The sequence below is a fragment of the Crinia signifera genome, chromosome 8 (genome assembly GCF_055691185.1).
Source record: "Crinia signifera chromosome 8, ASM5569118v1, whole genome shotgun sequence".
Lineage (NCBI taxonomy): Eukaryota > Metazoa > Chordata > Amphibia > Anura > Myobatrachidae > Crinia > Crinia signifera.
In genome coordinates this window covers 66683351-66704739 of record NC_139224.1, presented here as the reverse complement: position 1 = coordinate 66704739, position 21389 = coordinate 66683351, and the positions used below count along the sequence as shown (strand labels likewise).

General features: G+C 47.3%; 1 protein-coding gene and 1 non-coding gene across 3 annotated transcripts in view; one reads left to right on the top strand and one right to left on the bottom strand.

The window, feature by feature from the left end:
* Window positions 1-5363: 5363 nt before the first annotated feature.
* On the bottom strand, window positions 5364-5513 carry LOC146029987 (U12 minor spliceosomal RNA). Its single transcript, XR_014455506.1, has one exon. It is a non-coding gene; the product is annotated as a U12 minor spliceosomal RNA (small nuclear RNA).
* A 243-nt stretch (window positions 5514-5756) lies between these two features.
* The window catches only part of POLDIP3 (DNA polymerase delta interacting protein 3), a 36141-nt gene continuing 20508 nt past the window's right edge, over window positions 5757-21389 (top strand). Inside the window, exons 1-2 of one of the 2 annotated variants that reach the window (XM_083156614.1) lie at window positions 5757-5938; window positions 19837-20218. In XM_083156614.1, the coding sequence (XP_083012740.1) occupies window positions 5868-5938; window positions 19837-20218 (453 nt within the window). In that variant the 5' untranslated portion in view covers window positions 5757-5867. The remainder of the gene's footprint in view (window positions 5939-19836; window positions 20219-21389) is intronic. The other variant, XM_083156615.1, reaches the window with a different exon arrangement.

Here is a 21389-nt window from a genome sequence, read left to right as displayed (position 1 = left end):
TGCATTGTGCTGTCTGCCCTTTCCCCATCAATAGGTCCTGCATTGTGCTGTCTGCCCTTTCCCCATCAGGAGGTCTTGCATTGTGCTGTCTGCCCTTTTCCCATCAGTAGGTCCTGCATTGTGCTGTCTGCCCTTTCCCCATCTGTAGGTCCTGCAATGTGCTGTCTGCCCTTTCCCCATCAGTAGGTCCTGCATTGTGCTGTCTGCCCTTTCCCCATCAGTAGATCCTGCATTGTGCTGTCCAACCTTTCCCTATCCTGCATTGTGCTGTCTGCCCTTTCCCCATAAGTAGGTCCTGCATTGTGCTGTCTGCCCTTTTCCCATCAGTAGGTCCTGCATTGTGCTGTCCGTCCTTTCGCCATAGGTAAATCCTGCAATGTGCTGCCTTCCCTTTTCCCATCAGTAGGTCCTGCATTGTGCTGTGCACCTTTTCCCCATCTGTAAATCCTGCATTGTGCTGTTTGTCTATTCCCCATCAGTAGGCCCTGCATTGTGCTGTCTGCCTTTGCCCTTTGGTAGGTCCTGCATTGTGCTGTGCACCTTTTGCCCATCGGTAGGTCCTGCATTGTGCTGTCTGCCCTGTGCCCATCGGGGCAGACAGCACAATGCCCCCCTGACACCCGCGAAGCCCCACCCCCGTGCTAAATAGCTAAAAATATCGATGGTCATCCATTGCATAGTTTAGCACTATCAATGGCATTGTTGCTTTTTGGCAACGATGGCCATCCCTACTTTCCCCATCTAGCATCCCAACCCACTTTAGTATGCTGTAATTTTTATTGCTTTCCTAACTAGCGTGGGCTCCTGAGATGAAGGGGGAAAACCAGTGGCGACAGGTGCTCCCAGCTGGCAGCAATGGCAAGCTGCACTCAAACTTGATCCTGCACCACACCCCTATCCTAGTGGTAGCAGCAGCGCCAGGCCAGCCAGAGGCAGCACTGGATTCTACACCCATGCTGGCAGCAGCACTACTGGAAGCATATACAAGGCGATAGCGGCAGCACAGTGGGGACCAGTGTGCACCCTTAAATTCCACCCACCCAGCTGCTATGAGGGTTAGTATCACCATAAGCAGGGAGATGTGCAGCAGTAAGATGTACTTTTTTAGGTATAAGCTGGTGTAGGAGTAGTGGCTGCCTGGAGTCACTGCTCCGGTAGGTGCTAGTGGTGTCAATGTGGGATGTATATGTGTATGGAGGGATAGTGTATATGAAAGTCAGTGTATGTACAGATGGAGCGCCTCTGATCCTTGGCCGGGGATCGCCAGCATGCCTTTGCTGCTGGTGATTGCTGGCGCAGAGGCACTCCATCTGACTGGGACGCGCGTGCATCCCAGTTTCAGGGCGGCGGCATCCTGCCCATCTCCTCTTCAGGGAGACGGGCAGGGTTAGTGGGGGGGGGGTGGCGGCGGCGGAGCCAGCTCTGTAGCCACGGGGCGCGCGTGAGAATATAGATAGAAGATAGAATCGCCAGCCCTATGTATGTGAAAGTCAGTGTATGTGTGGGTGTATGAACTTGCTGTGTACATGTAAAAGGTAGTGTTTTTATACTGTACATATTGGAGAGGCAGTGAATGTATGTACTGTGTGTAGATAGATAGCAAACAGTATATGTACTATATATCCCCCGCCGGCAAGCCTATTACCTGCAATCCGCAATCATGGGTAGGGTATGGCTCATTGGGTAGACAGCATTAGGTCGACATTCAGCAAGGTCATGAGTTAAGTCGACATGGGGAAGGTTGACAATCAAAAGATCGACATGGGTTTTTTTTTTTTTTAATTGTTCCAAATTTCGACACAGTCAACATGGACACTGAAATGTAGCGCTGCGTCCCCTCGCATGGCCTGCTGCACAAGCCATGCTTAGAGTACGGTGTGCTTAGCACACTATATTATTCTCCCACCATGCCCTAGTAGATGTTAGGACATGAAAAACCACCTGTCGGCACATGTTGGTCAAATTATTATTATTTTTTTTAAACCCCATGTTGACCTTTTGACTGTCAACCTTCTCCATGTTGACCTAATGCTTGTGTCAACCTAATGATATTGTTGACCTAACCCATGTCCTTCAGTCATGTCAACCTTAATGCATGTTGACCTAATGTTGTCGACTCAATGTTTGTAGACCTAGTGACCATATCCTCATGGGTAATAGGATACCGCCGTGTGTGGAAAAGAGACAGAAAAAGGCCAGATTTTAAGGAATATGAGAATATATGAGTGAAAGCGGAAGAAAGATGTAAGAGAGATTAGCTAAATAGTCATTCCTCACTGTGGCAAAGTCACAGTGAGTGACCCACACAGATCTTGACTCACTGCCAACCTAATCCACTCGTGCGTCCCTCCAGCTTCATTCCCGCCTGCGTCTCTCCAGCCTCATCCAACCTGTTAATCTCCAGCCCCATCATCATGTCCTGCTCTGGCTGAAGGCGCTATTATACAGTATATGTATTGATTTGGGATGCAGTTTAAATCCCGGCGTTCAAAATCCCGACACTTTCTCCCCCCGTGGGTGTTCACGACATCCTCGGAGGGAGAATAAATTAGTGTGCCGAGCGTAGCGAGGCACCGGGCCCGCTGCGTGGCGAGCGCAGCGAGCCCGCAAGGGGGGGCGATCCACGTCCCCACCTTGTCGGGATTTCGGCGTCGGGATTTTGAACGCAGGGATCCCGACCGAATCCATTGATTTGTATGCAGTAGTAACTGCTGCCCCCAACACACACGCACATGCACACGCACGCACACTTTATATCTATTTTCCTTAGTATTACCATTCCACATAAACATGTAATATAAGTTTACCCCCCTTCTCCACTTTTTCTCCCAACTCACTTGCCATCAGGAAGCCTGAGCGTTGATTTATTCTTCCTCACCTTCCACAGCCACAGCAAGGGTGCAAGGGTGCGGATCCTGTCAGCCGTGTGAAAGGAGGAACTACATGAGGAAATAGCGTCTGGAAAAGCACTACTCCTTGCAGCGCAGCAGGTCCTGCTGAATGGGACCCGCTATGCGTGGCCGCAGCCTATTTGCTGCACAGTGTTAAAACGGCATGCTGCATATGCTTCTCTGCAGGTGTAGATGGATGTGACACAGGTGGGCAGATGGGTAGGTTGATGTGACACTGTAGGGAAGATGGGTAGGTGGATGTGATGCAGGCAGAAAGAAAGGTAGGAGCTAGGGAGTAGGGATGCCAATCCCGGGGCATTTTTTCAATCCCGGGATTCGGGATTGAAAAATGCTCAGTCCCGGGATTCCCGGGATCCCGGGATTGGCTTCCCTAATAATAAAAAACACCCTGGCCGCCCGCATATTTGCTTACATTTGTGGAGCCAGGTTGCTGAGCGGGCGGCCGGTAGCCTGGTCCCTGGTGCAGCCGGGAGCTGGGTTGCGGAATGGGTGGGTAGGAAGTCTCATAAGGCGGGGTGGCAGGGAGTGGTGGGTGGGAGGGCTTGGTGGCAGGGAGCGCTGGGCGGGTGGCTGAGAGCACTGGGTGGGCGGGCGGGTGTCCGGGAGCACTGGGTGGGCGATTCGGTGGCCGAGGCGGTTGGGCGGTATGATTTTTAGAATACCTGTAATTCAAAACGGGTTAAAAGCAGGGTCCTACCTGTTAAAGAGCCAATCCATTTGTAGTGTGAATGGCTCTGACACGGTATTTACAAGTCATGAGCAGGTCACAGAGAGTGATAGGCTATCTCCCTTGTGATGCCACCAGGCACAGGCAGGAAGTAAAGAGCAGAGAGGAGACTTTTTTTAAACCAAGTGCATACTGTGCAGGTGTTGGGATCATTTGGTCAACAGTTCTTAGGTCGACACTGTTGGGTCGGCATGCTGGAAGGTCGACAGGTGTCTAGGTCAACATGGCAGAAGGTTGACATGAGTCTAGGTCAACATGGCAGATGGTTGACATGAGTCTAGGTCGACGTGGGGTTTTTCACTGTTTTTTTTTTCCGAATGTCGACACCATTGACATGGACACTGTTTTAAGTGCACCGCATCCCCTCAAATGGCTCGCTGCGCTTGCCATGCTTTGGGCACTGTGTTTTTTATTCTCCCACCACACCCTGGTGGATGGTAGGGCATGAAATACCGCCTGTTGGCACGTCAGTTCAAAAAACTGTGAAAAACCCCAAGTCGACCTAACCCATGGCGACCTAATGCATGTGTCAAACTAGACAGCAGTCGACCTTGTCCCCTGTCGACCTAGACTCATGTCGACATTCTGCCATGTCAACCTAGACACCTGTTGACCTTCCAGCATGTCGAACAAACAGTTGCTGCCTCTGCTCCCCGCACTGGTGTGCCCGCTGCTTCTGGCTCAGTTGTAAGAGCTGCATGCCCAGCGCCACCATTAGGCAGCTTTAGGCATTTGCCTTGGGGTGCTGGCCACTAGAGGGCGGTATGATGCAGAGAGGCATGATGTTGACATCCCTGACTACAATTAGTGTGTACTGACCTTTATTCTCACACTCTAGCATTCTAGATGATATTTGGTAGCGGGGTCATAGCACCTCAATTAACAGTTTAAAACCCACTCCATTAACGGCTGATACTGGATGCACATATAAAACCAGCATAGCTGTTATGGTGTCAGTAATCCGCTGTGCAGCTGTGAATGTTCAAACAGTCTCTGTAAAGGGCTGCGGAATATGTGTGTTCTATATAAATAACCATTGCATCGAGAGATTTGATGTTGGATGCTCAGCCATCATTTGATGGTGGGCTTTCGGCGTCTAGGGGTAATTAGGGATGGCCATCAACCATCGATGATTTGAAATCATTGATGGCTTATTGCCAATGTTGAATACTTTTGCCATCGATGTGGTAGAACCAAATGATTTCCCTGCATTAATGGCAAAGGAGAACCAATAAGTTTTTTTTTTGTTTTTTTTTTCAATGTGTCGGGGCACGGAGCATAGCTCCACCCCTTGACAACCAGTACCCCAGCCCCCACATTCTGATTGGCCCACGGGCCATTCAGTCAAAGATAATGTATAGCCATTGATAGCTAAAACTATCGATGGTTATCCATCTCATAGTTTATGACTATCGATGGCTGGTTGCAGAATTGTTTCTGCCGACTGCCATAAAACAGTAAACATTTCATGGTTTAAAGATAGAATCGCCCCCATGCTGGTGCCGTCTGAGCGTGCGCAAGTGATATAAATATTTTTATTTCAAATTATTTTACTGACTGCAGTGCACTGAGATGTACTTAAAAACTTGGCAGTGCAGGAAAAATTATTAAAAATCAATAAAGCCAAGCAGCGGCGGCCCATTATTACTCTGACTGCACTGACTTGTGCTTAAATATTAGTAACAGTGCAAGATTATTTTCTGTTGTTATACCAATAAAGGGATCGGGAAGATCGCAGCACCTGAAGGTCCCGCAAAGTAGGCAGATCCTCCACGGGGCGACCTATACCCGTGCAAAAATTCTTCTCACATGAGTAGTGAGGAACCAGGCGTTACCCCGGCTCGTTATTTTCCTTACTCATTAGTTTAAGGCATAACCTCTGATTGCCACACGATTGCTATCACCCTGTCGACCAGTCTTAAACATATAAAGGCGATTTGTGATTAATGATCATGAACGGGATATATTGGTGTGTGTCTTAACATTTACTCCGTAACCTTGTTCAATTTCTCTACGTTAGTTATAAATACAGCGCAAAATGCGTAGTAATAAACCAGTTCACAAATATATGTAAATGATATATTCTGAAGAAGTGCATGATGGTAGCAAACATACGGGACATCACGTCCAACGGGACGTGATGACGTAACCTGCTGGCGTGCTCCCGCCCACTTTCTTCCAGTTGCTGTGGCGGCTGTGGTGGTGTGGGTCTGTGTGGTTGGAGGAATATGGCCGACGTGTCGCTGGATGAACTCATCAGGAAACGGGGAATGTCCGCGGGCACCGGGATGTACAGCAGGTAACGGAAGATTACTGTTGCATTATTCTGTTATCTCTCCATAGGTGCAAATTACATCGTTTCGTAAAGCCGCCTCGGTCACTTACGATTGGCGTCGCGGTCCGGGCCGCTGTATTCTTATTGGTCGGCGTTAAGCGTTTGTGTGCTGCCTGCTACTGTGGTACTGATGGTTGGGCCTATAAAATATGCACTTGCTGTTTGGGCTTTAAAGCAGCGATGGAGTCCATTATAGAGCTGTCAATATGGTTCATCTCTGTGCATTACATGTACTGTGCTATCATGCACGTTGTTGCGAGGTCATGCTGGTGGTTGTGGTTCTAATGCACCTACAGTGCAACATTTTTTGTTCTGCAGCCCTGAAGGTGTTTTTTGTGTAACCATGCCCTGTGCTGTGTGTTAGCCCTTTCTGCTGTTTTCATTAATTCAGTCAATACTGTAGTTTTAAGTTGCTTGTATATGCTTCTGTTTTGCATGAGGACATTTTATGTATTATTTATGTAATTTTTATTAAGGAGATATAGTTACCTCAAGTGAAGATTAAATGTACTCTTAATGCTGACTGTAAATTTACCCTGCAGTTTCCAAATACTGATTCGTTAGGCTATTTCTTGGGCTCTAGACAAAATCCTACATGAGGGTTTTTTTTTTAGTGCCTGATTTCAATAATTTTTGGGTACTCTACAAAGCGAGGATTGTCAACATGTTGGATTTTGCAGACAACACAACCCATTCACTGTCAAATAAGGGAATTTCCCCAATTATTGTAGATGTCTTTTTACTTTGCAATACGCGATTCTTGTAAATGGCATGGTTGCACAGGCACAAACACCAACATAATTGCTTTCTAAATTAAGATGCGGCTACACTAGGGTGTATTCTCCCCTTGGCAAAGATGCTTGCTATCACCACTTGAGCTGCCTGGGACCTTCCAGGGTGGCAGGATCATATGCGATTCCAACCAAGACTGCCCGGCTCGGAAGCAATCCAACAGATTGCTTTTGCAGCCGGTGCGACTCGCAGGCTCCGGTGTGAAGGGCACACATTACATCGGACCTGCTGTCATTCTCATGCAAATTGGATGCTTTTCATTTGATTGAAAGCCGCAATTGCATGAAAAAAAGCCCAAATTGTAGGTGAATTGCCCTAGTGTATGGGGGGGTGCCTTTTAGATTTATGGGTTCATTTTTTGCCAATAAAAACTCTTCATAATACATGTATTCATATTTCCAAGTACATTAGGCATTATTTAGAGCATCACAGTAGATGTTATTGAGCAGGCATGTCCAACCTGCGGCCCTCCAGCTGTTGTGAAACTACACATCCCAGAAGGCCTTGCCACAGTTTTGATATTAGGGGATGCTAAAACTATGGCAATGCATGCTGGGATGTGTAGTTTCACAACAGCTGGAGGGCCCGCAGGTTGTACATGCCGGTTATAGAGTGTTCTAGGATACTTGCACTTAAATAGGTATATGTCTCTCTACCACTGAAGTACTGTATAATGTGCACACTCTAATTAATTTTATGTATCATGGTGTGTGAAACTTCTATACAGTAGTATGTCCTTTTATCTTCCTGTGTACAAAAACTGTCAAAATAATTCAAAAATCTAGTCAAAACTGTTGGCAGGGTGTCTACTACCTTGGTCCTATGGATGCGATTGGTGTAGTAGTGTATAATCTGTAGGCAGGGTGTCCATGCAAGTAGAAAATGTTCCAACTTTTGTGGTATTTTTGTAATTGAGCAAATTACCTGGTCTAAATTTTAGACCCAGAGAATTGCTCTCCTGTATGAAGGGGGTCTGACCGCACACAACCAAATAACCCGTCACTTCAAATGCTGGGTTATTCGGCCACGGCTGTCTGAAAGTGGTATAAGTCAAAATCTCCCAGTCGCTAGTGGAGATCAGTCAGCAGCAGGCCATGCGTACATCTCAATAGACACTGCAGTGTCTAGCAAGAATATTCGGTACTTGTTTCCTAGAACGGCCACACCGCGGGTCGGAAAAATCGCGTCGGTCGCATCGCATGCGACCGACGTGATGGACCCGATTTTTACATTGAATCAAATGTGAATAGGGTCCCTGGGACCCTATTTTACATTGGATTCAATGTGAAATTGTCCCCAGACCCCAAATGGCCCCATTGTGAACGGTACCCCACGATTGACGCCAACCCGAAGCGTGGCGAGCGGCGGCGGTACGCATCCTCCGACCTTTTCATACCCCTACTATCCACGACGGCGTGGAGTTGAGAATATAAAGTGTGGAGAGCCACCGAGCCTGAAGCGTGGCGAGCGGACATGCATTACTTCACAGGTATACGCGTCCCCTCACGGGGCTCGCTGCGCTCGCCACACTTTATATTCTCAACTCCACGCCGGAATATGGATAGTAGGGGTATGAAAAGGTTGGAGGACACGTACCGCCACCCCTCGCGGGCTCGCTATGCTCGCCACGCTTCAGGTTGGCGTCAATCGTGGGGTGCCTAGTGTTCCCTCTAGAAATGAGGGCGCCGCAGCGCAAGGGGGGCAGACCGGGCCCACCGACGTCACAATTGTGGGCGGTCCCGGTCAGCGATGTCACGAAAAGGGGCGGGCCCGGCCGTCGCCATCACTAAAGGAGGCGGGGCCGGCACCGCCGAAGTTACCGTGCTGCCGGGGAAGCGCTGGGAATCGCCGTCTAAGGCGGCGCTGCGCTTCCCCGTGCACACAGCATGGGCAGGCACCACGCTGTTTTAGCAGGGTGCTGCTAGCAGGGCAGGGCGTATTTTGCCCTGTAAAAATGGGGCAGGGCGCAGCGCCCCGCTAAAACAGCCTAGCGGGAACACTAGGTGCTGCTCACAATGGGGGGGGGGGGGGCATTAATTTATAGGCATGACGGGGGCATATACAATGAGAAATGGGCCATATTGGCCCATTTCCCATTGTTAGCTATGTAAAATGTGCTTAATCGCGTCCATCGCATCTTCTGCCATTATAATGGCACAAGACCGACACGATTACAATGTTAAAAATATTTTAACATTGAACCCTATGGCAAAAACGGGTCCATCGCGTCTGTCGCGTTGCGTGCCATGTTAATGCACGCGATGGACCCAATTTTGCCTTTGTCGGCAAAATGGACCTGATTTCAAAGGAAATCTGGTCCATCGCGTTAATCGTGTACCTTAAGTTAAGGTACACGATTACTCCCGATTGTGGCCGTGCTAGGAAACAAGTACCGAATATTCTTGCCTGTAGTGTCTATTTGATCTGGCCTCGCTAACGCCCACTTTGTACAGACGGAGTGGTTCAGGTACACATTGTAAGCGATTTTGACTATGTAGTCATAATCGATTTAGATGAATTGCCCCATGTCTACACGGCTTAAAGTTCATTTGCATGGGATTGATAGTTTTGCTGAACTATAATATTTTAAAATGCGTGGGCCTAATGGTGCCCACACGCAGTGATATATGTGCTAGGTGCGATTTGGACTGCACACACTGTGCAATATGCACCACATGAGATTTTGGATACACTACAATAGTTAAGTACAGGGTTCAGGTGATCTAGTTTAAAAATACCTGCATGCACATACTTTTGCCTTGCAAAATTGACTACGCAAGTGGGCACCATTAAACCTTTTTTTTAGCTTATAGAAATCAGAGCTGGCCATACAGTGGGATACATATGATATGCTGGCAGTCAAAAGAATGATCCCAGCATCCAGGAGAACAAAAATATATCAATATTTTCTTTCCAAAGATTTAAGATGTGTGCGAGTACTCACAGGTCCCATTTTCACATTTGATCTTAGCTATACCTAAAGTGGCTTTAGTATTTAATGAAGAAATTCTGAAATTTATTTATTTTACCCATTTGAAGTATCTTTCTAGTCTAGACCACTTAACAGTATTGACTTAGTTTCTTTCAGTAATTACAATAATTATTTATTTGTGATAATGTAGCTGGTAGTCACATTTGACACGCAACGCCATCATATGTCTGCACTAACGCTGGGAGAAGGCATGGCAGTGCACTGCTGGGACATCATCAGACCCCAGCCACGCCTCCTTTCAGCAGGAGCGCGGGAGAGGAACAAGTGACAGTTAGCACACCTCCTGTTCTTTTGTTCAGTTCTATTTCCTACTATAACCAATTACTCACAGGTTGGGCTTGTTTTATTAAGTACATTCTTGGCTTTTGTTGGGAGTTAGCACTGAATGTGTGAAACCAAACCTTTTTACCATAAAAAGGAGTTCTTCTTGGAGACAGTGGACTTGATGGTTTTTTTTGTTGTTTTAAAAATAATTGTGGCAAATAGTGTAAAAGAAAGAAAAGTAGAACTATTCATAAACAAGCATATTATGCTTATTTTGGAAAACATATAAGCCAGCAAGGCAATTGGGTGCTTCACAAAGTGATTTCTATGTATGTGTTGTAAATGTGAAGGGTATGAATCAATTTAACAAACTCAAATGGGAATGCCCAAGTATGAATTCTGCAAAACAACCAATCGCAGATAGCGAAGATTTACCTGTATCATCCTTCAGTTCTTTGTAGGAAGTTGAATGTGATGATGTGGAAATGTTCATTTCATCCAGTGTAAGTGACAACATAGATGAATGTGAGTTTGAAGAAAGTTCCAGTACTCCCAAAAAATGTTCTCAAAAATAACTAAAAGATTTTAATTTGTGACTTGAATTTGTTGAAAAAAGGAGCTGAGCTCTTACCATCCAGACTTCCCGATGTTACTATAACGTTGGATCGAAATAGAGATGAAGCCATACTGCTACTTTTTAGGCAAGATAACAATCTTGTGTTTTGCAACCATATTCCCAAAGTTCTGTAGAGCTTACCAGAATATTGAGCAAAAGACTGGCGGCTCTTTTTGGATAGTTCTAAAAGGGGCTTAAAATGCGTATTACGTACAATGGGAAAAGTATTCATTCAACAAAACTTAAAGGGGTTGATTCTAATCAAAATGATGTGAATAGCATCAGGAGGGAGCTCTAGGCGCTATTCTAATCAGAGTGCTATTATCGCCGACTAGTGTATTTCTGCTTGCACCCATCCTGGCATGCGAGTGGAAATCCCACAAAACTAGGGCCGCGCAACCAGCAACGCCACGAGGCACTTAAGTTGGAAAATGCTGGTACTTGAGACTAAACACCCACGAGTACCGGCATTCTCCAACTTATCAGCGCGCTGATTAGAATAGTGCAGGGAGCTTCCTCCCAGCGCTATTCACATGTGTTGAATATAGTTGCTGCCAAAGAATAGTCTTAAAATATCAATGTGAAATTGCTTATTCACCGCATCAGTGATCTGTTTGTGTCGATTTAAAAATGGTAGTTTCATCTTGGGCAGCAAAGTGGATATACTAAATTACCTTGTCACATTTGCTTATGGGATATTTGTGCAAAACAAAAGCACTGGAAGAAAACAGTATGGCCTCCAAGTGAAGTTCTAACTGTGTAGGAGAACCCAGCATCATTCATGAGCCCTTAATCGAGAGAGAGAAAAATCATCATACTGCCACTTCTCCATATCAAAACTTGGTTTATTGAAACAATTTTCAAAAAGTAGGTGCCAACATGAGTATTGAAATATATTATTTGCACGGGTGTGGTATGGGGTTCCGACAGTCGGGATCCCAACAGTCATTAGCCCCCCACGAGGAAAATAGCGGGGGGCTGTCTGCGTTTTGACAGTCGGGATCGCATCCGGCACCCTATTTGCACAGCCATTTAAATAACTTCCTGACCAATCTAGGAGATTCAAGCAAGGAACAGAGGAAAAGGTTCCACCAGGATATTCAAGTAAGAACAAAAAATCCGCGCTCATAGGGTAGTATTCAATGAGAAAAATTTGCCATGTTTTATGGCGAGTTTGTGCTTTTCTCGCGTTGGACAGAGACTTTTGCTCTGAAAAAGCGAGCAACCCTATTCAACGTGCACTTTTCACTGTCTTTCTGAGTGATTTTCGCCGTGTCTCTCCATGTAGCAATTCTCCATCTTTTCATGGAGAAGTGGAATGTGAACTATTAAAATAAAAGGTTGTTTGTTTTAATTTTGGTGTAAAAAAAAATCAGGAATTTTATTCTGTGAAGGGGCATGCTATTTTTATTCATGTGCTTATATTATAGCACATGAATATATATTTGAATAAAATTTTTTTTTTTTTTTTACCCAGAGCAGCCAGCAGGGGGCCGGGAGCCGCTCATTAGATATTCATATATTCACTGCACCTGATCATTACATATGCATGATCGGGAGCAGTGACTATACCCAGTCCCCTGCTTGCTCTGGGGTGGGGGCAGCTTGTGCTGCCTGGGTCCCGGGGAGCCCTCTTCCCCTCCACAAAAGTTCTGGGGCAGGCAGGGAGACTTCAATCTCCCTGCCTGCCACCGTCACACGGCTCCCTGCCGTGGACGCTCGTCCGCTGCAGGGGTTAAGATTCGCCGCGAGGGGCAACTCGCCCCTCCATTGAATACAGGGAGAGCGAGTGGCAGCCAGCCCTCCGGAACACAGCTAGTGTGCAGCGAATCCTAAACAGGATTCGCTGCACACGGCGATATTTTATATTGAATACTGCCCATAGAATGGTTAAAAGGACAAGGGAATCGGTAAATTATTTTAATAGTCATAAAAACCCTCAGAACCATAAAAGGGATAGTCACTGTGTGATGTATAACCTGCACTGGTCCAGTAGATGGACTCTTCAATGGCAAGAGTCCAAATCCACAGGATATTATGCTCTGGCTGCTGCTGGCTTGAACAGTCAGATCACGCAATAATTGTCCAGTGATTAGGTAGGTTAGTATCCAACAGGGGTCCTAATTGAAGTCCTGAAATGACACCAGATGACACTTTAATCAAAGCAAGTTATCAAATATGGTAAAACATGATATTTCTCTACCGTCCAATGGGATACTGGGCTTCACTACTATGGGGATTGAGACCTCCGCAGGAGAGACAGGCACATAAAAGAACTTTCAGTGTGGGTGCACTGGCTCCTCCCCTCAATCTCCCTCCACTAGTCAGTTTTGAAAAATGTGCCTCAGGAGAGGCAGTGCTTCTGGATGCTCCAGAGTTTTTTCCACATTTATTTTCAAGTTTGTTATTTTGGGGCGCTGTGGTGACCACACAGCTGTCCTGCTTCGTGGGTGTCAGGGGAAGGGTCAGTCCCCGACCTCTTCAGGTGCAGAGCTGACCCTGCTACAGGACAATCCAGTCCTGCGTGGGACTTGTCACCGCACAGCATTGCGCTGTAGCGAGCAAGTCCCCTAGCCGCCGCGCACCCCTGACAGGTCTGAAGACATCGGTGGTGAGTACAGGCTGGGGGTCCCACAAGGGGTCCCCGCAGCCATTTCTGGTGCGGCAAGACGACGGCTAGTAATGGCGGCTCTCCAGCAGGGACCGCGTGAACACCGCGTCTGATAACTGGCATAGGGGTGCTGCCGCTGGACCACCAGGGACACGCCTCAGGGTATAATGTATGATATATATTTTACACCTTTAATAATGTCAGTATAATTATATGTAAGCGCCAGCTCCGTGTAAGGGGGCGGGGCTTCACTCAGAGCGGGACCAAGCTCTGCTGGGCGCGCGCTGTCACTTCCTGCTTCTTCACACGCTGCCAGACTCCATTACAGGGCTCCTCACTGGCGTGGTGGATCCGGGTACTTGCAGCACGGCAGAGACAGCAGGTTTTTTATAGCGATTTAGCGCTGCTGCGCTATCTAGCTTAGTCAGACACTGTGTTGTTTATATCACTGTGTTTAGCGTTACCAGCTCACCCAGATCTGTGAGTTCAGGTTAAGGGTGCACTTGGCTCCCCAATTGCTCTGTTTTTTCCCCACTGTTTAGTTACAGACACAGCATAAAGCAAGCACATAGTCTGTTTTCACTCAGAGGAAACCCATCCAGCAGTGTGTGCACGTGTGTGACTGCGTGGGGGTTGTGTTTGTTACTACAGACATTGTAGTACTATCTCATCATGGTGAAAAAGTTCACTTGTATGGTGTGTAGCATCAAGTTTGTGCCCAAGTCACAGTCCCAGGTTACTTGTGAGGCTTGTATGTCACCACAGCCCAGTAGTGCTGACACACAGATCAGTGGGGTTCCCCCACAGCTTGCGGGGCAGTCGCAGGCAGACGAGCAGGAGCCTGCGTGGGCCTCCAACATAAAGACCTTGTTGGATTCTGTGGCTTCACAGCTTTCCACTAACACTCAGCAAACGCAGAGGGTTCAGAGGGAATTGTCCATGTTAGCTGCCAGGGTGGATATTCTCCATACCCAAAATGTACCTCCTCCGCCCGCACAGCCTCAAAAGAGGCAGGCTACTGCTATGGATCCTGACACAGGACGATGAGGACATATTGGAGGAGGGTGAGGAGCAGGGTCTGCAGGAACCAGCTCCTGAGACGGCAGTGCATGGTCCCGAGCCCCTTATCAGGGCCATTAGGGATGTTTTAGATCTCCCAGTAGAGGCATCCACAGAAGGAGATCCTTTCTTCATGACTCAGAAGAAACAGCCAGTGTACTTCCCTGAGCAGGCAGAGTTAGAAACTGCTTTCAGGGCTGCATGGCAAAACCCTGATAAGAGGTTTACTCTTTCAAAAAGGTTCACTAATGCATATCCTTTTGAACCTTTGGGCAGAAAGAAATGGGAGGAGCCACCGGTAGTGGACTCCTCTGTTTCCCGCCTCTCTAAGAAGGTGTTGTTACCAGTCCCAGGGGTATCCACCCTTAAGGACGGGGCGGACAGAAGGCTGGAAGCTACCCTCAAGTCCATATATACGGCAAGTGGGGCATCCCAGCGTCCAGTTTTAGCCAGCTGCTGGATGGCCAAGGCTATTCATACCTGGTCAACCCAGATTCAGGAAGGGTTGTTGGGTGACATGACTGTGGCCCAGATAGGGGACAGCCTGCGTCACATTCAGGATACCGCAAAAATCCTGTGCGAGGCACAAAAGGAATTGGGCGCAATAAACGCGCGCAATTCAGCCATGGCGGTTTCAGCCAGACGGGCCTTGTGGCTGCGGCAGTGGTCTGCAGATGTAGACTCAAAGAAGAGTGTGGAGGGTATTCCCTTTACAGGAGAATGGCTGTTTGGCAGTGAATTAGACGGTTGGATTTCCAAAGCCACGGCAGGAAAATCTACCTTCCTTCCATCAGCCCCCACGGTTGCAAAGCGTACCTTCACAGGTGCTTCCCAGCAGTCCTTTCGTGGGAACAGATTTCGCCCCAAGGCTAGGGGCGCCTCCAATGCCAGCAGGGGCACAAGAGGCAAGTTTAGGAAGCCTAACACCTCCAACACCCAGGACCGTCCAAATGCCGCGACTTCCTCTAAGCCTGCAGCATGACGGGGTTTTCCCGCCACGAGACTCTCTCGCGGTGGGAGCGCGATTGTTGCATTTCAGCCATGTGTGGGACGCCTCGGGTCTGGATTCCTGGGCCAGAGGTCTCATTTCTCTAGGTTACAGGCTGGAATTCGACAAACCCCCTCCCAGACGATACTTCAGGTCGGCACTTCCAGCATCCCAGGAAGATCAGGTGCTCCTTCAGGGGGCCATTTCCAGGCTGCTTCAGTCTCAGGTAATTGTACCGGTGCCAGACACGGAGCAGGGCCAGGGATATTATTCCAACTTATTCCTGGTACCGAAGCCAGACGGCTCAGTAAGACCCATCCTGAATCTAAAGTCACTGAACCCCTTCCTGCGCGTGTTCAAGTTCAGGATGGAGTCCTTGCGCTCTGTGATCGCCAGCCTAGAAAGAGGGGAGTTCCTGGCCTCTATAGACGTCAAAGACGCCTATCTACACATTCCTATCTGGCCCCCACACCAAATCTATCTCAGGTTTGCCTTGGGGAACGACCATTACCAATTCCGGGCGTTACCTTTCGGCCTGTCGACAGCCCCGCGGGTTTTCACAAAGGTAATGGCGGAAATGATGTCACTACTCAGGCTCCGAAGGGTGAATGTAGTGCCATACCTGGACGACCTGCTAATAAAAGCAGGGTCGGCGGAGGCTTTAAGCAGTGCTCTCAATCTGTCCATACAGGTTCTAAGAGACCACGGGTGGATCCTAAACATGCCCAAATCATCGCTGGTTCCAACCCAGAGGATGGTTTTCTTGGGCATGATCCTGGATACATCAGAACAAAGAGTTTTTCTGCCGATGGAAAAGGTAACTGCAATACAACAGCTGGTCAGGGAGGTCCTACAGTCACCTCTGGTACAGATCCATCTTTGCCTCCGGCTTCTAGGCAAGATGGTGGCTTCATTCGAAGCAATACAATTTGGCCGCTTCCATTCCAGGACTTTTCAATTGGATATTCTGACAAAATGGTCCGGCTCCCCCCTGCAGATGCGCAGAAGGATTGGCCTTGCAACAAGAACCAGGATCTCGCTACAGTGGTGGCTAGATTCATCCAATTTGTTGGCAGGCAGACGGTTCCAGATCCAGGACTGGATTCTGGTAACCACGGACGCCAGCCTGAGGGGCTGGGGAGCTGTGACACAGGGAGTCCGCCTACAGGGTCGATGGTCTCCACTGGAGTCAGGCCTTCATATCAACAAGCTGGAGTTGAGGGCGGTCTACTATGCCCTGTTACAGGCAGCTCCTTTGTTACAGGGAAAGGCGATCCAGGTCCAGTCGGACAATGCCACCACTGTGGCCTATATAAATCGGCAGGGTGGTACCAAGAGCATGCCTTGCATGAGAGAAGCGTCAAAAATTCTGTCCTGGGCGGAACAGAATGTCCAGGCCCTGTCTGCCATTTTTATCCCGGGGGTCGACAATTGGGAGGCGGACTTCCTGAGTCGTCACGATCTTCACCCGGGAGAGTGGGGCCTTCACACTCAAGTGTTCAATGCCATAGTGGATCTGTGGGGGCTCCCTCAGATCGACCTGATGGATTCACGATTGAACCACAAGGTAGCAATGTACTGTGCACGGACCAGAGACCCAGGGGCGATAGCGGTGGACGCTCTCACCTGGACCTGGGATTTCCAATTGGTGTACCTCTTCCCACCTCTCCCATTGTTGGCTCGGGTGCTAAAGCGGCTCCGGCATCAGGGGACGGAGGCCATACTGGTGGCACCAGACTGGCCAAGAAGGGCCTGGTACGGGGACATTCAGGCCATGCTAGTGGAAGACCCGTGGCGTCTGCCCCTAAGAGAAGACCTGCTCCTCCAGGGCCCGTTCGTCTTCCAGGACTTACAGCGGCTACGTTTAACGGCCTGGAGGTTGAGCGGCAGATCTTAGTCCACAAGGGTCTCCATCCCTCTGTCGTCACTACAATGATAAAAGCCAGGAAGCCGGTGACGGCTGCTCATTATCATGTAATATGGCGCAGATATATTGCCTGGTGTGAGAAGAATGACTTGCCTCCGGCCAGTTTTCGATTAAACAGTCTGCTACGTTTCCTTCAGGCTGGCCTGGATAAGGGACTCAGATTGGGTTCCTTAAAGGTCCAAATCTCCGCACTATCTGTGTTTTTTCAGAAAAAGATTGCGGCCTTGCCGGAAGTGCAAACCTTCTTACAGGGGGTGCTGAGGATTCAGCCCCCCTTTGTGCCTCCCACTGCACCATGGGATTTGGAAGTAGTTCTTACTTTCTTAAAATCAGCCCGGTTTGTTCCACTGGAAGAGTCTGAGCTGCGACACCTCACTTGGAAGACTGTTGTTCTGCTGGCTCTAGCTTCGGCCAGGAGGGTGTCCGAACTCGGGGCCTTATCTTGTCGGAGCCCTTACCTTGTGTTCCACAACGATAGGGCGGAACTCAGGACTAGACCACAATTCCTTCCAAAGGTGGTGTCAGGGTTCCACCTAAACCAACCTATTGTGGTTCCTTCTAGCGCGACACACCCAGATATACCAGATACCTTGGATGTGGTCCTCACCCTTAAGGGGTATGTCAAGCGCACAGCTAGGATCCGTAAGACGGACAGCCTGTTTGTGCTTTATGATGCGCAGAAGAAGGGTTTACCTGCTTCAACGCGTACCATTGCCAGGTGGATAAGATGTACTATCCAGCAGGCTTATGCATCAGCTGGTTTGTCGCTTCCTTTTTCAGTAAAGGCTCATTCAACCAGGTCTGTAGGTACCTCTTGGGCGGCTGCTCGAGGGGTGTCGGCAATGCAGCTATGCAGGGCCGCAACTTGGTCAGGGCAACACACATTTGTGAAGTTCTACAAGTTTGACACCCTGGCCAGGGAGGATTCCCAGTTCGGGAATGCGGTTCTACAGCAGAATCCGCACGTTCCCACCCGTTCTGGTAGCTTTGGGACCTCCCCATAGTAGTGAAGCCCAGTATCCCATTGGACGGTAGAGAAAATAGGATTTTGGGTACCTACCGGTAAATCCTTTTCTCGTAGTCCATATGGGATACTGGGAGCCCGCCTCAGTGCGGCTTTTTCTGCTGTCAGACCTACTTTATTGTTAGGCTTATTGCCTTGTTTTCTATAGGATAAATATGACTATAGATTTGTTCTAGTTACAGGTGTCCTCTTAAGTTGTTAAGATTCACCTCTTTTATATGTTTTTTGTTCGTTTGGGTGTGCTGGATGAATCTCACCACAATACATTATCACATACTCCTCACATGCTCTCCTTCGGCACAGTTTTTGCATTAACTGACTAGTGGAGGGAGATTGAGGGGAGGAGCCAGTGCACCCACACTGAAAGTTCTTTTATGTGCCTGTCTCTCCTGCGGAGGTCTCAATCCCCATAGTAGTGAAGCCCAGTATCCCATATGGACTACGAGAAAAGGATTTACCGGTAGGTACCCAAAATCCTATTTTTTTATACTTGCTGAATTTTTATACATATGTGATTGTTGTTTATGTTGATATAAATAAAGACTCAATTAAAAAAAAAAAAGACTCAATTAAAAAAAAAAAGTTATCAAGAAAGGTGGGATCATCACATGATGTCCGATTACTGTTGGAGTCTGCAAAGGGACTGCCCTCAACAAGAATACAAAACAAAATCCTACAAAAAACTGTTCTCATAGCTTCCCAACACTGATATCATTTGTTTTTTTTATAACATTTCTATGGATCAAATTTTATCAGAATGAAGAGATAAAAAATCTTTTAAACTATTTTTAACATTGTTTAATTTAAGCCTTTGAGTGCCAACATCTCTACGAGATGCTAAAATATCTGATAAAAATGACTGCGTTGCTCATATTTGTTATACAAATTTTAATAAAAATGTGTAAACAAAATAAACATTACAGGTCATTATGAGGAATAAAAATGGTTGCTTGGCAATGTTCACACATATTTTGTCAAACTCACTTGGCACTCAAAGGGTTAATTTTTCATAAATATTAAAGATGTATGCATATCTGAACAACTAGAGTTAATTGAAAAATAAGCATGGTATATTCATGATCAGGAGCACAAAATGTATGCTTAAATCCTGGCAACAGATTGACTGTTCCCCAGTGTCATAACATCCTGACCCTAAAGGCCCATCCACACTGGGCGATTTTGAGCTGAAAGACGCTCAAACTTCACATGTATGGCCCAGCGATGAGCTGTAATGCGCATTCCTACATTGTCGCCGGGAAAGCCGCTCATCTGCTGGTAATACCAGCAGATGAGCATCTTTGTGGATGAGTTTGCACAGCGCTGCACTATGCAAAGCAGTCCGCCCTCCGCTGACAGCGATGGGCGGAGGGAAAGCCACTCAGTGTGTATGCAAAATTGCCCAGTGTGTATGGACCTTAACTTTATCCACTTTTGCTTAAACCTAACAACCCCTGCAGCCTATCCCTAACCCCTTTGTAAGTGCCTAATCCTAATACACCCGCTCCACTAGCTACCCCATACGCATACTAGCTTGTTATGTGAATCAGTCGAAGTTCCAAGTAAAGATAATTGTTTCTCTTCCTACCCAGGGTCAGTAACAGGGGAGGTATAGGAAACGTGAGATCCAGACTCCAACCATCTGTGAACAATCGTCCACTTGCCACCAGTTTTCAGAGAACATTTGATGCTCGTCAGAAAATTGGTGTGACTGATGCACGCCAAAAACTAGGGATAAAAGATGCCCGGGAAAAGTTGGTGGCCAAAGATGCTCGCTTCCGCATAAGGGGTAAAGTGCAGGACGCCCGTGAAATGCTGAATTCGAGAAAGCAACAGATCATGGCAGGAGACAAGCCTATCAAAGTGATGGACGCTCGTGAAAAGATAAGTTTAAAGAGGAGTGCTCCAACATTAGCTGCTAAATCACCTATGGCACAAGGTTCATCGGCAATAAACCTCACAAAAACCATCCAGGTAAGTGATGCGGCATCATCAGACTTCAAAGATTTGCTTGCATTTACCTAAACTAAAACGTCATTTTCCCACTACATGTGCTCCAATTGACTATATATTTATGTTTAGTTGTATTTTGCAGAAATCAATAAAAATCTATAGTTCTTTTACTAATCTAACCAACTAACACATCTCGCATACAAACATTCCCTCAAAAGTACTGGCATCCCCAAGATTCTATAATAGCACTGGATGCATTGCACATTACTGTGTCATTATTTCATGCCGCACTATAGTGTGACCCTACACTATATGGTATTCACACATTCACTGTCTTTTTGCATACTCAGCAATTGTTTTTTTTATCATGCCTGATCGCCTGTCTAAAGTGACAGTAGATTGCAGGGAGGTATTCCATTCTTTTTTTTTTTTTTTTTCATGCCCAAGCAGACCAATGGGCATGGCATGGAAAGTGGTGTTTGGGTGCACAAACGCTGAATTCTTTGCTCATTACAGCTTGCCAAAGCAGGAGGCTGCAAGGTGAAATGTGTCCCCTCGCGACTATTCACACTCGGTCAGAGTGGCAATTAAATTGGTCTATCAGCTGCCATCTATTGGGAGCCATGGGGAGGGAAAACAATTGAAGCCCCCCTGTAAACAAGAAATCCCGCAGATTTTGAATAACTGGTATTTTACCTGCCTTGAGGTTAGACTTGACTCTATCCTGTGCTTTATTTCTCACATACTTCCCCAGTCATGTTGATCCACCTTATAACTATTGCATGAATTCCTTCTTTCCATATCCTCGATTCTGTCCAAACTATTATCCAGTGTCTCATTATTTCCTGCTCTGATTACAGCACCGTCCTCCTAGTTGGCATTCCCCTTACTCCAAGCCATCTTAAGTGCAGCAGTTAACTAATCCTCCTTTGTTGCTGTTTCATGTTTTGCTGCACCAATATGCAAATCCTTTTAATGGCTACCTGATTCAGTTTAATCTCTTAACTACAAAGCCCCAACAACGCATCCCTCCTCCAATATATTTTAAATATCATCTCAATGTACTGTACCTCTCACCATAGATCTGCCTTGGAGCTTCTCCTCACCTCTGGTAACCACTTCTCGCTCCCACCTTCAAGACTTCACCTATCCTATTCCGCGGTAACTCGCCGCACCTTGTTAGCATCTCACT